This window comes from Diceros bicornis, chromosome 32, assembly GCF_020826845.1.
Source record: "Diceros bicornis minor isolate mBicDic1 chromosome 32, mDicBic1.mat.cur, whole genome shotgun sequence".
Classification (NCBI taxonomy): Eukaryota; Metazoa; Chordata; class Mammalia; order Perissodactyla; family Rhinocerotidae; genus Diceros; species Diceros bicornis.
In genome coordinates this window covers 1,120,774-1,136,208 of record NC_080771.1, presented here as the reverse complement: position 1 = coordinate 1,136,208, position 15,435 = coordinate 1,120,774, and the positions used below count along the sequence as shown (strand labels likewise).

General features: G+C 36.0%; 1 protein-coding gene across 4 annotated transcripts in view; it reads left to right on the top strand.

Annotated features, from left to right (window-relative positions):
• Window positions 1–15,435, top strand: part of ITFG1 (integrin alpha FG-GAP repeat containing 1) — a 259,186-nt gene that overhangs the window by 208,059 nt on the left and 35,692 nt on the right. Inside the window, exon 15 of one of the 4 annotated variants that reach the window (XM_058527746.1) lies at window positions 7,993–8,227. The exons of the other annotated variants lie outside the window; for them this stretch is intronic. Coding sequence (XP_058383729.1) covers window positions 7,993–8,045 — 53 coding nt within the window. The 3' untranslated portion in view covers window positions 8,046–8,227. Of the gene's footprint in view, window positions 1–7,992; window positions 8,228–15,435 lie in introns of those variants that run through there. 4 annotated transcript variants of the gene reach the window in all.

Here is a 15,435-nt window from a genome sequence, read left to right as displayed (position 1 = left end):
AGTGGCTTATGATGAGGACTTTTGATTTAATAGAGTAAAAGAGAACGATAGAAAATATCAGAGTACACCACAAATATAATGTTAAATATTGTTTCATAAAAGTTTTATTTTAGGGGTTTGTGTGTATGTTCTTACTGAGTGATGACATAAAATGTAGTTTTTATTGTGGGTTGTGGTCAAAAAAGTTTGAAAGCTACTGCCAGAGACAATAACAAGCCTTGGTGTTATTCAAAAAAGCCCTGGCCTAATTATCGTTTTGCTTATAGATGGATCTTATCATTGTTACCAAATACTCTGTGGTCTTATTCTACTTCCTAGCAAAGCCTGAATAGTCAAATGTTACTAGAGGGTTACATTACAGAGTCGTCATTGATTTTCTAAATAACTGATAGTTCTTAACAGATCAAAAAAAATTAACTACATTTATCATGAGTATTTTAGGAGCTAAACTCCTCTGGTTTTGAATCTAGGATTTTGTTTACTACTCTTTTAGATTAGCCAGAGATCTGCAATGGGGATCCATAGTCCCCAAACAATATTTGATATAAACTTAGTAGATTGAGGCATGTTGGCAAAATTGTGTGAACTAGTGAGTTGTTGGTTATTTGTGAATAATAACATTATTAGACCAAAAATTGTTTTTCTACCCCTTAAATTACCTATTTGGTCCTGTTATTTGGCCCTATTATTTAAATCTAAAGGGAAAATTATTTCCCTTTAGTCCTGTGAGGTTACTATTTGTTAACATATCTGAGAAAAACATAAGTAACACTTACCTTCTATGCACTCTTCATCACATGCCTCAAATATAAGAGCTGTTAGAATGTAGGGCAGGCTGAGAGAACAGCACGTCTAAGGGCAGAGAAGCATTTGGATTAAGGTATAACAAAATTCATATTGACGGTAAACATTAGATTACTGAGGAAAAAGATTTGTTGTAACATATAAGCACATTGTCTTTCTATAATTTTAATTACAACGGTTCAGATTTCTTCTTTTTAATCAATAGTTGTCAATTACATCTTCCAGTGTCAAAAAACATTTTATTCTTTATGTTCATTTCTCACATATATATTTTGTGAAATTATCTTCAAAGTATAGTCATGTGGCATTTATCCACATGTAACTATTCATAAGAGTTTTTTTAGTCCTGAATCATTTTATTTTAACCACTCATCACATTTTAAATTGTCATACTCATAGTTCAGCCAAAAATTTTAGCTTGAGCAATAATTAATTGGGCATATTTTTGTGTCAAAAATCATAATTCATAACAAAGGAAAATGGCAAGAGTTGTTATGCCCTCCTGGATTATCCGTGACATTCTTCTCTGAAAGAATGAATTCTTGCAAGAGGAATCATTCCCTTACCTTAATCTCACATCAACCAAAGATCTGGCAGGAATACCAAAGTAAACAGAGATAAGGATGGGGGATTTGGCTAGTGATGGTGATTTTCTTTCACTGAAATGAAAGAGAGGGCGAGAGGGAAGATAGGGAATAACTCTAAGCAGTAATTGATATATCCTCTTGATATAATTACAAGCATTGAATAAGTGAATGAATGAATGAATTACAAGAAATACAGAAAGTCTGAGAAACTGTAAGAAAGTTTGCAAATTATTCAGCTGTTCGCAATTAGAAATCCCATCTGCACAGATGCAAATGAGTCAGTCATATTCTGGAAAATCAAAAGAAAGAAAACCAGAAATTGTAGTGCCAGCAAAAACAAAAGATTTGCTTCATGAAATTCTATTTACAAACTGATTTCTAATATAGTATTACTACGTCTATACAGATCTTATTACTGAAAGAAAAACTGCCAATAACAACGACTTTGGGAACAGAAAGTGGGAGAAAGAATATAATTTGTCTATTCTTTGGTCTTTGCTAGCAAATGTTTTGTCATTCCACAAGTTGTAAATAATTCAACAAACCCTGTCTACTGTGCAAGTATATTTGGTCCAAAGGAATTTGATTACAATCTCATTTGTCACCCAGTAATACCACTGATGTATTCCTTCTCATTGCCTTAATCGTACTTAAAGACTTAACTATTTTCAGTATCCATGTTTTCCTCTAACTTCATGCACAACACAAACCATAGAAAGCTATTATATGCTACAATAAAAGTTGAAATTCAGTAATATTTTGTGTATACAATGTCTGTAACAGGAAGCACTCAGTACACATTGAACAAATGCAAGAATGAAATAAAATTCTAGAGATGATTTTCTCATGCATACGTAAATAAAATATTGCCAATACAAGGAATAAGTTGAGTCTAAAATTGAAATAGAATAGTATTTGAAGAAAAACTAGATTCTGCATCTCCTTAATTAATTTTTCACCACTCCCTATCTTAAATTCGTTAGAAATACAGTATCAGGTAAAGTCAAAAAAGTAAATTTAAAGAAGAGATATACTGATTTAATTGCATATTTTATTTTTAGCAATTTACTCATAGGTATTTACTTTTTTAAGCTAGCTCTACCCTGAAACAAATTCTAAATTTTTATTCTCTCGTATGCTTTTTCCATTATTAATCTTGAGGTTTTAGACCAAAAAAACAACAGGAGAATTAGAAGCCACAAACAGCAAATATATTGTACAGACCCATAATTAGATTGTGCCTACTCAGCATAATGCCTCCAGCTCCCCACACTGCTCCCACAAAGACCTAAATCATGGATCAGTATTTTCTCATCTTTCCGTAATCCCTGACATTGCTCATTGCAAATTTAGATAACAATTGTCTGAAGTAACATCAGAGATTAGCTTCTAGAATATTGAGATCTCTTAGAAATCTAGTTGTAGAAATTAATCTTTCTAAAGCACAGCTCTTTTTATATCCCTGAGTGGCTTCCTACTGCCTGAGAATCAAGGACTTCCATAATTGAACCCTAAATTATCTACCAGGCTTATCTCTCCCTAATTCCCTTTATGTATCCTACACATACCCAGCTTCATTTCCAGTATGTCTTGCTTTCTCCACTTCCAAGATCAATGCCTTTGTTTGCCCTTTCAATGTCTACCTCTTCCCCATCCCTACATCTCAGAACTTCAAATATGACAATACTAGCACTATCCCATCATTCTTTCACTAACCCCACTCCCAAAACGGGAAATAAACTCTCTTCCCGCCAAATCTCAATAGAACTTTATGTGGTACCTCTCTTACAACACCTGCCACACTCTACCTTGTATCAAAAGTATGTCTCTGTCTTATCTCCCCTGAGACTATAGACTCATTGAGGACTGGTTTTATACCTAATTTTGTTTATATGTGCATTTCCCATTCTAGAACACCCAAGTATTTGTTGAATGTTTACATAAGATCAGTACAAAGACTTCTATTTCTTTATTTTTTTTTTCAATTTCTATATAGATTACATCGTGTTCACCACCCAAAGACTAATTAGAATCCATCACCACACACATGTGCCTAATCATCCCTTTCACCCCCCTCCCTACCCGCTTCCCCTCTGGTAACCACCAGTCCAATCTCTGTCTCTATGTGTTTGTTGTTGTTTTTATCTTCTACTTATGAGTGAGATCGTACGGTATGTGACTTTCTCTCGCTGACTTATTTCGCCTAGCATAATACCCTCAATGTCCATCCATGTTCTAACAAATGACTGGGTTTCATCATTTCTTATGGCTGAGTAGTATTCCATTGTGTATATATACCACATCTTCTGCATTCGTTCATCCCTTGATGGGCATCTAGGTTACTTCCAAGCCTTGGCTGTTGTGAATAATGCTGCAGTGACTTTAGGGGGTGCATGTAACTTTACACATTGGTGTTTTCATATTCTTTGGATAAATACCCAGCAGTGGAATAGCTGGATCGTATGGTAGTTCTATTCTTAATTTTTTGAGGAATCTCCATACTGTTTTCCATAGTGGCTGCACCAGTTTGCACTCCCATCAGTCGACTATGAGAGTTCTCTTTTCTCCACATCCTCTCCAAAACTTATTTCTTGTCTTGTTAATTATAGCCATTCTGACCGGCGTGAGGTGAGATCTCATTGTAGTTTTGATTTGCATTTCCCTGATAGTTAATGATGTTGAACATCTTTCATGTGCCTGTTGGCCATCTGTATATCTTCTTTGGAGAAACGTCTGTTCAGGTCTTTTGCCCATTTAAGACCCATTTCTTTAAAATAAGATTTCAGATGGAAAACTTGAGCAGAAAGCTTAACCAAAGTAGATCATAGTAACAGTTATATGAACAGTTATAACCATTCATATCTGGTTATAAGCAGATTTTTTTCAAATCTAATATAAAGTAGTGGAAATAGTTCATAAAAATAGAATTAAAATTAATAGATCTGTGGATGTTTATTATAGTTATAAAGCCCCTACTTTGTGCTGGGCACTATTCCAGACTCACTACATGTTAGCTCATTGAGTTTCACAGTATCCTTGTATGGCGGCCCTCATTCTACAGCTGAGCAAACTGAGGCTCTGAGAACTTAAGTAATTTGGCTGTGTCATTCAGCTGTTAACTAGCAGAGCTGGATTAAAACTCAAGACTGCCTAACTATAAAACCTACACGTTCTTAACACTACTCCAGTATTTTTAAATGTCATCTTGTGGAAGGTTGAGGTATCCTAAAAAGAGTAAGTTATCCTTAACAGTCTTTGTTTCATTTGTGTTTAAACCATGGTAACAATGTAAAGTGAAATGATGACTACAATTTAACAAACACAAACTGCTGTTTTATGATGTTTCTGTTTCTTTTTTATTGCTTTAGACTTATGATTTTTGTACTTCATGATCTTGTTTTTTTATAATGATTTCAGAAACAACACTTAGATAATGAGTACATTCGTTGGCTTTCTGGGAGGTTGCTGATCCTACTTTATTTATTTAGTAGTTGAGTGATAGTTAAAAGAGTCTGTCAACCCAGTGATTCTAACACATTGCTTGATGTTTGTTCCTGAGGGATATCATCATGATCTTTTATGACCAAAGACTTGAGGCCTACTCCTAAGTAATAATAGTAGCCAACAGTGATTAGTACTTACTTTGACCAGGCACTGTGCAAAGCATTTTACATGGATATTCCCATTTATAGTATTAGGTGTAAAATTTCCTGTCAGCTACATATATTGCATGAAGTTTTTAAAATTAAAATACACAAGAATAAAAAAATACTGTAGTATCATAATAGAACATATATTGATAGATAGAAGAGAAAATTTCCCAATACAGTAAGTTAAAGTTATGATCCTGGTGTTCTGCTCTTGCGTTTCTTTCTTCCTTGATTTAGATGAAGATAGATTTCCATTTTCTTAATACAATCTGAAGAAGACAATAGATTCACCTTAAAACGTCTAATATTTTGTGTGTGTGTGTGTGTGAGGAAGATCAGCCCTGAGCTAACATCCGATGCCAATCCTCCTCTTTTTGCTGAGGAAGATTGGCCCTGGGCTAACATCTGTGCCCATCTTCCTCTATATGGGATGCCACCATAGCATGGCTTGACAAGTGGTGCATCGGTGTGCATCCAGGATCCAAACCCGCACACCCCGGGCCGCGGAAGCAGAGCATGCGCACTTAACTGCTATGCCACTGGGCCAGCCCCAAAACATCTCATATTTCTAACATTCTTCATTTAAGACCAAAGAAGTTACATTTTTAACAGTTGAGACTATAATTAAATTTAGTCATTTTAATCCAAGAACTTGACCATATTTACAATTAAAATGTATGAATAGATTGTTTTATTAAATGTGTCCTTTTGACTATCTTACTTTTAGTATCTTTAAGCCTTTTCCATGTAAGCAGAACTACTTCTAAAAGTTTTTCCATAATACATAGTACTGGTAGTTTTATTATACAAAACAGAAATAACAGTTTACTTATATTCAAAAGTTAAAAAATGGAATACTGACTCATGGGGGAACACTAAGAACCAAATAGTGTTCTCTGCCAAATGTTTTTATGAGGCTATTGTTATTTTTTTATATTAAACGAGGTAATAGGAATCACTTGTTCTTTAATCAATAAATGTTTTAGAATTTGTTAGTGATATCTGAATAATTTAATAGATAACACAGAATGGATGTTCACTATTAAGAATTAAATTATCTCTCTCACCGAGGAAGATACCATTTAATACACTCAAGTAGTTTAGGGAAGGAGGCACTAATGGTCTGAAGGACTTCTTGCCATAAAACAGAGCAAGAAGGTTATTCCACAAAACTGGCAAACTCAGGCTTAGTTTTCAGATTAGAAAACTGAGTATTAAGAACAAAAAGAATACAGGTTAAAACCTTGTACGGTAATTAACATTTTTAAATGTCTGCCATTCCTTCACTGATACAGGCTAATTGATATTCTTTAATGTTCTCCTAGCATTAATTCTTTTCATGCTCTACCCTGTGAATGAGTAGTTATTTGAAAGGCTGCTATGCAGTTGTAACTATTAAATGAAATATAATAAGAAAGCACTTAGATACTGCCTCAAGCAGAACTCTTAAATCATACGGGCATGCTCAACAACAACAAGAAAAACAAAAACAATTAGAAAGTGATCATAGGACTTGAATAGATATTTCTCCAAAAAAGATATACCAATGGCTAATAAGTACATGACAAGATGTTCAACATCATTAATCATTAGGTTACTGCAAATCAACCTCACATTCACAATGAGATTCCACCTCACACTCATTAGAATGGCTACTATCCAAAAAACAGAAAGTAACAATTGTTGGTGAGGATGTAGAAAAATTAGAACCCTTATGTACTGTTGATGTGCTATAGGCTAAATGTTTATGTTCCCCCAAAATTCATATGTTGAAATCCTAATGCCCAATGTGATAGTATTAGGAGGTGGGGCCTTTGGGAAGATTAAGTCATGGGGCAGACCCCTCACAAATGGGATTAGTACCTTATAAAAGAGGCCCTAGAGGGTTCCCTTGCCCCTTTCACCATGTGAGGACACAGCGAGAAGGCACTGGCTATGAACCAGGAAGCAGGTTCACAGAACACCAGAACACAACCATGTTGGCATCTTGATCTTGGACTTCCCAGCCTCCAGAACTATGAGAAATAAATTTCTGTTGTTTATAAGCTACTCAGTGAGTGGTATTTTGTTATAGCAATCTGAACAGACTAAGACATGGTGGTAGTGTAAAATGGTGTAGCTGCTATGTAAAACAGTATGACAGTTCCCGTAAAATTAAACAGAGTTATTGTATGATCCAGCAATCTCACTTCTAGGTATATACCCAAAAGAATTGAAAGCGAGGTCTCCAAAAGATATTTGTACACCCGTGTTCATAGCAGCATTATTCACAATAGCCAAAAGGTATGAGCAACCAGGTGTCCATTGAGAGATGAATGGATAAACAGAATGAGGAATATACCTACAATGGTATATTATTCAGCCTTAAAAAGGAAGGAAATTCTGACACATGCGACATTATGCTAAGTGATATAAGCCAGTCACAAAAAGACCATATGATTCCACTTATATAAGGTACCTAGAGTAGTCAAATTCATAGATACAGAAAGTAAAACGGTGCTTGCCAGGGAGTAGGACAGGAGGGGAATGGAGAGTTATTATTTAATGGGTACAGAGTTTCAGTTTTGCAAGATGAAGATTTCTGGAGATGGATAGTTTCTGGAGGTGGTTGCACAACAATGTGGATGTACTTAATACTACTGAACTGTACACTTAAAAATGGTTAAGATAGTGTATTAGGGTTCTGCAGAGAAACAGAACCAATAGGATATGTCTACACACACACATATATGTACATATATCTGGAGATACAGGAATTAGCTCATGCAATTATAGAGGCAAAGAAGTCTCCTGAGTCTTCCTGGAGAACCAGGGAAGCTGGTGGTGTAATTCAGTCTGTCTGAAGGTGTGAGAACCAGGGGAGCTAATGTCTGGGTGCAGGAGAAGATGGATGTCCCAGCTCAAGCAAAGAGAGCAGATTCACCCTTCCCCCGCTTTTGTGTTCTCTTCAGGCTCTCTTCAAGGATTGGATGATGCCTCCTGCATTGGTGAGGGCAGATCTTAGTCAGATGTTAACCTCTTCCAGAAACACCTCACAGACACACCTTGAACTAATGTTTTCCCAGCTATCTGGGCATCCCTTAGCCCAGTCAAGTTGACACAAAATTAACCATCACAGATGGTAAATTTTGTTCTGTGTATTTTACCACAATTAAAAATAAAAATAAAAAGCCCTAAGGAAATATATAAGGGTGATTCTAAGAAGACTCTCTGGTCCCATTTAGAAATGTAATTTTGTTTAACTTAGACATCATTAGCCTTTTTATCCTCAAAAAAGCTTATCATGACTTGTGACAGCCCACTTGTCATAGCTAAAACTTGTCAACCACGCCTATACCAACTCTGCCGATGATGCACCCTTACTAACCAGCTGCCATCATGAAAAATTCAAAACAACTAATTTGTGCTCTCGCAGGCTGAAAGTCTTTGAGTCATTAGTTGCCTTAGCCAATCCAGTAGACACTTTAAAACGATGTGACTTTACAAGCTCAGAGTATTTTCTAAGGTACATATCATCTTTTTTCCCCCCTAAAGTGCTTCTGCAGATATTCAGTAAACTCAATAACTTAGCTAATAGAAATACTTTCGTACTTTGATAGCTTCTAGTTTTGTTAACATTTGTTTATCTTTCTCATAGTTCTTTTATTTCTTTACTTGTCTGACTGTTGTGCAAAGGAGGTATGCACACACTCATCATTTGTGCCAATAATGTAAAAGTAAAATAAAGTTTAATGAGAAATGACAGGTAGAAAAACAGCAGAATGCCTGGGCTGCAGTCCTCTCACTGTCTTGCAGTAAGGCACACTTGAATCAACTGTAGTGGGATGCACCTTGGGAAATACTCCAGCAGAAGACAAAATGTCCAGGAAATGTAAAATGATCTGTGGCATTCTATAATTTATATGGATATTGGAAGACAATGGGGAATATCTAGATGAAAAGAGAGCTACCTGGTTAAGGAAAATGACCTTGTTAGAAAGGAAGAGCCTCTGGAGCTAAGCTTCAGTTATTAGCCCGTTCTTTTATTGATCTAACTGACTTGCTGAGCCAACTCCCTCCTAAGTTATCAAAAGGTAGGAGAAAATGAAACCAGGACCATCCGAATTTGCCTCTCCCATCTTCCCCTTAAAATATAAGCTCCTCAATGTTCAAATCTTTTCCTAATTCATCTTTCTGTTTGCACTGCTGTAAAGTGCCTGCCGACTGAATATTCATGAGTTTTATAATGTTAGTGAGTTTTATAGTCTATGTCAGGATTTCTCAAATCAGCACTATTGACGTTTGGGGCCAGATAATTTTTTGTTGTGGGGACTGTTCTGTTTATTATAAGATGCTTAGCAGCTTCCTTGGCCTCTATTGACTAGATGCCAGTAACACCCCCCAGTCATGACAATCAAAAATGTCTCCACTGGCCACCCCCATGGACTAGTGGTTAAGTTGGGCACGGTCCGCTTTGGCAGCCCGGGTTCAGTTCCTGGGCGCGGACCTGTACTAGGCGGCGGCCATGCTGTGGCGGCAACCCACATGCAAAACATAGGAAGATTGGCGTGAATGTTAGCTCAGGGCGAATCTTCCTCAGCAAAAAAAATAAAATAAGTCTCTAAAGAAGAATAAAGCAGGCGACATCATGGTTCCTTATTTCAAGCTATATTATAAAGCTGTTGTAATTAAAACAGTATGTAACTGGCATTAAAACAGACAGATAGATCAATGGAACAGAATTGAAAGCCCAGAAATAAAACCATACATCTACAGACAACTAATCTTCGACAAAGGAGCTAAGAACATACAATAGAGAGAGGAAGGTCTCCTCAATAAATGGTGTTGGGAAAACTGGACAGCCACATGCAAAAGAATGAAAGTAGACTATTATCTTTCGCCATACACAAAAATTAACTCACAGTGGATTAAAGACTTGAAGGTAAGACCTGAAACCATAAAACTCCTAGAAAAGAATATAGGCAGTATGCTCTTTGACATCGGTCTTAGAAGGATCTTTTCAAATACCATGTTTACTCTGGCAAGGGAAACAAAAGAAAAAGTAAACAAATGGGACTTCATCAGACTAAAGAGCTGCAGGGCAAAGGAAACCAGGAACAAAATGAAAAGGCAGCCCACCAACTGGGAGAAAATATTTGCAAATCATGTATCCAACAAGGGGTTAATCTCCAAAATATATGGAGAACTCAACACAACTCAACAACAAAAAAAACAACCCGATCAAAATGTGGGCAGATGATTATGAACAGACATTTTTCCAAAGAAGATATACAGATAGCCAACAGGCACATGAAAAGATGTTCACCATCATTAATTGTTAAGGAAATGCAAATCAAAAGTACACTGAGATATCACCTTACACCTGTTAGAATGGCTGTAATTACCAAGATAAAAAGTAACAAATGTTGAAGAGGATGTGGAGGAAAAGGAACCCTCATACGCTGCTGGTGGGAATGCAAACTGGTGCAGCCACTATGGAAAATAGTATGGAGATTTCTCAAAAAATTAAAAATAGAAATACCATATGACCCAGGTATCGCACTACTGGGTATTTATCCAAAGAACTTGAAATCAACAATTCAAAGACACTTATGCACCCCTATGTTCACTGCAGCATTAGTCACAATAGCCGAGATGTGAAAGCAGCCCAAGTGCCCACCGACTGATGATTGGATAAAGAAGAGCTGGTGTATATATATATATATATATATATATATATATATACAATGGAATACTACTCAGCCATAAAAAAGACAAAATTGTCACATTTGCAGCAACATGGATGGACCTTGAGGGTGTTATGTTAAGTGAAATAAGCCAGACAGAGAAAGACAAACACTGTATCATTTCACTCATATGTGGAAGATAAACAACATGGACAAAGGGAACAGATTAGTGGTTACCAGAGGAGCAGGGGGTTGAGGGGTGGGCATCAGGGGTAAAGGGACATATGTATATATGGTGACAAATAATAATATACAACTGAAATTTCACAATGTTATAAACTATTATGACCTCAATTAAAAAAAAAAAAAACACAGGCACATAGACCAATGGAATAGAATAGAGAGCCCAGAAATAAATCCCTGCATGTATGGTCAACTAATATTTGACAAGGGAGCCAATAATACTCAGTGGAGAGAAGACAGTCACTTCAATAAATGGTCTTGGAAAAATTGGTTATTCACATGTAAAAGAATGAAACTAGACCCCTATCTTACACCACTCACAAAAATTAACTCAAATGGATTGAAGACTTAAATATAAGACTGGAGACCATAAAAATCCTGGAAGAAGACATAGCAAAAAAGCTCCTTGACATGGATCTTGGCAATGATTTTTAGGATATGACACCTAAAGCACAAGCAATAAAATAAAAAATAAACTGGGACTACATCAAATTAAAAAGCTTCTGCACAGCAAAAAGAAGTGATCAACAAAATGAAAAGACAACCTACGGAATGGGAAAAAAAATATTTATAAACCATGTATGTGATAAGGGGTTAATATCCAAAATACATAAAGAGCCTGTACAATTCAATAGCAAAACAACAAGTAATCCAATTGAAAAATGAGCAAAGGATCCAAATAGACGTTTTTCTAAAGAAGATATACAAATGGCCAACAGATACATGAAAAGGTGGTCAACGTCACTAATCATCAGGGAAATGCAAATCAAAATCACAATGAGATATCACCTTGTGCCTGTTAGAATGGCTGTCTTCAAAAAGATGAGATAACAAATGCTGGCAAGGATGTGGAGAAAAGGGAACACTTGTACGCTGTTGGTGAGATTGTAGATTGGTACAGCCACTATGAAAAACAGTATGGAGGTTCCTCAAAATATTAAAAAATAGAACTACCATATGATCCAGCAATTCCACTTCTAGGAATATATCTGAAGGAAATGAAAACAGTACATCGAAGAGATATCTGCACCCCTTACAGTAACCAAGACATGGAAGCAACCTAAGGGTCCATCCACAGATGAATGGATAAAGAAGTTGTGGGGGGGGGGTGTATACACAAATATATATACATACACATACAATGGAATATTATTCGGCTGTAAAAAAGGAAGGAAATCCTGCCATTTGTGACAAAATGGATGGACCTTGAGAGCATTATGCTAAGTGAAATAAGCCCGACAGAGAAAGACAAATAGTGTATGATCTCACTTATAGGTGGAATCTAAAAAAAAACCACCTCAAACTCAAAGAAGAAGAGATCAGATGTATGGTGACCAGAGGTAGGGGGAGGGGGAATTGGAGGAAGGTGGGCAAAAGGTACAAACTTCCAGTCACAAGATAAATAAGCACTAGGGATGTAATGTACAACAGGATGACTATAGTTAACACTGCTGTGTGGTAATTTGAAAGTTGTTGAGAGTAGATCCTGAGTTCTCACCACAATGAAAAAAACTTTTTTTTTTCTTTTTCTTTTTCTTTTGTATCTGTATGAGATGATGAATGTTAACTTACTCTGGTAATCATTTCACAATGTATGCAAGTCATATTACTATGCTGTACACCCTAAACTTATACAGTGCTGTATGTCAATCATATCTCAATAAAACTGCAGGAAAAAAATGTCTCCACATATGATCTCTCCACCTAGTGTCTAGGGTTTTTAGTTATACTTACCAGGAAGAATAGGGAAACATATATCTACTACTGTAGTCTCTTCCCAGAAGGGAAGGTTCAGCCTGAGTGATTCTGATACAGGAGAAAAACTAGTGGGAAAAACTTTCTTGCCTATAAGTTTTGTCTTCTGAGTTTGACCATGCCGGTTTCTGTTGCCACAGTTGAGGTTTAGCTTCTCAAATAAGAATGGCAGGGGTAGAGTGAAAGAGTGGGGGAAGACACAACAGCCTCAGACTTGTGTGTCTTGGCATTAGTCAAACATGGTTCATTTCACAATATCAGGAGAATTCTATTGAATCAATGTTCCAAAATTCCTTTTTAAAAAAGTCTTAACCTTACTTTCATGACATAGCCACCTTGGTTTCTTGCACTTGCATCTTGCACTTTCTAAACTTGTGGAATAAAATAAATACAGTCATCTATCTAGTAAAAGTTTATGCAATGCTGCCAAGCAATTTGTTTATTGATTTGTTCATCTCATTCGTGTATGTGAGAAGGGGAATATGATAATGTACAAGGATAATGTATTATGGAGCCAAAAATGAAGGCATTTCTGATTAATGAGCGATAGTACTCAAGTTTTATAGTATTCACAATTTCATCTGAACTCTAGTAATTGTGTGGTAGTGTGTTTAGAGTTGCAGTGAATTAAACTCATTTTATCAGGAGCAGTACCTGAAAATGCAACTGGTTTATTTTCTATCATATACTTTCAGAGCAGAATGTTTTAACATCATTATTCCCATATAATTGTTTTGACTAAGGTAGAAAATATTAATATGAGCATAGTAACATTTTCAGCTAATTACCTAGGATGAAAAACAAGTACCTTTATATATGTATCTCTATCCACTGAGATCCATGATTGACCCCTAAATTAAATGAAAAAAGTTAATATAGTATATCATTAACAACAGAAATTATTTTAGCAATTAAAATGGAAAAATAGAATGTCTACATGGAAAACACCTAGGAAAGATATGTACTATTTTATTGTTAAGCATGTTTTAGGCATAAAAGTATTTTCTTACTCTATTCACATAAACTAGAGTTTTCTCATTAGCCATATGTTTTTTTTAAGGTGAAATAAATGGCTTTGACTCTAAGGCAGATTACTAGTATATAAATCACAACTCTTTCTGTTGGTTTTTAGCATAATTACTGCAACTTGGATGTAGTTTACGTAGTAGATCAGAGCTACCATAAAATCCATCAGTCTTATCTACAGCCTAAAAAGTAGAAAATTCTTAAGAAAAATGTCACCGCCACCAGCTATAAACATTAAAGGATCACTTTGAGAACCTTGAAATAATTTTAGTTAGTTCTGTGCGTGTTTTTAATTACTGACACTGCATTCAAAGTATTGGGCCAGACCCCCTGATGAGGATACGAAGATAAACAATACAAGGTCAGCCTTTTCCCTAAAGGGCTAGGGAGAATACTGTTGAGATTTGTTGAAAACTTTCAGCCATTATCAGAAAATATTATAACATGATTAACTATAAGACAAATTAAAATGTACTGAATACTTATGTGAAATAAATTTAAGGGGCTTTATTTTTTTGCTGACTTACAGCTTCATTGAAATAGTATTTCACAGATCCTCAATTCATTCCACCAGCCCCTCCAGCCTTCCTGTCTCACCTAAGCGGGGTAGGGGGGAGTGGTTGGAAAACTAAGAACCATTGCTGAAGCTCACATCCCAGGGACACAGGCCCACTGAAAGACTGAGGTTTGCTCATAAGATTACAGAATTCCTCCCCTCACCAATACCTTATCCCCACACACACTGCTCCAGTGTAATAGTAGTAGGTTACAGTTGAACAAGCTTCAAGAGCAGACACTATCTAAAGAGGAGTTCTTAATGAAACCCAAGATAACAAGGAAGACAAAAACAAGGACACTAAGGGGATTTGAAGGCTCTGCCACCAACAGCTATAACAGGCGTTAAACCAGCCCACCTTGTAGCCAAATTAACATAAAACCTCACACTAAAGGGCTCAGTTCCTATAACATCATATCCATCATATCTGGTGCTCAATGAAAAATTACAAGACAAGGAAAAACTTAGTCTGAAGAGACAAAGCAAACATCAGAACCAGACTCAGATGTGTCAAAGATTTTGGAATTATCAGACAGGAAATTTAAAATAACTATGATTAATGTGTTAAGGGCTCAAATAGAAAAAGTGGACAACATGTAAGAACAGATGCATAATGTAGGCAGAGAGGTGGAAAGTCTAAGAAAGAATCAAAAGGAAATGTTCGAAATCAAAAACACTGAACGGAAATGAAGAATGACTTTGATGGACTCATCAGTAGAGTAGACATGGACAAGGAAAGAATTAGTGAGCTTGAAGACATGTCAATAGGAATTCCCCAAACTGAAATGCAAAGACAAAAAAAGAATGAGGAAAAAGCCCCCCAACAACTGAGGGACAATTTCAAAGTGTGAAATATGTGTATAATTGAAGTCTCAGAAAAAGGAGAAAGAGGAGAGCAGAAGAAATATTTGATGTATTAATGGCCAAGAATTTTCCAAAATTAATGACATATACCAAACCACAGATGCAGGAAGCTCAGAGAACACCACGCAAGGTAAATGCGAAATGTACGCCTAGGCATATCATAATCAAACTGCAGAAAACCAAAGACAAACTCTTGAAATAAGCCAGAGGAAAAAATACCTTACCTTGCCTATAAGGGTAAGAATTACAACTGATTTCTTCAGAAACTAATGCAAGCAAGAAGA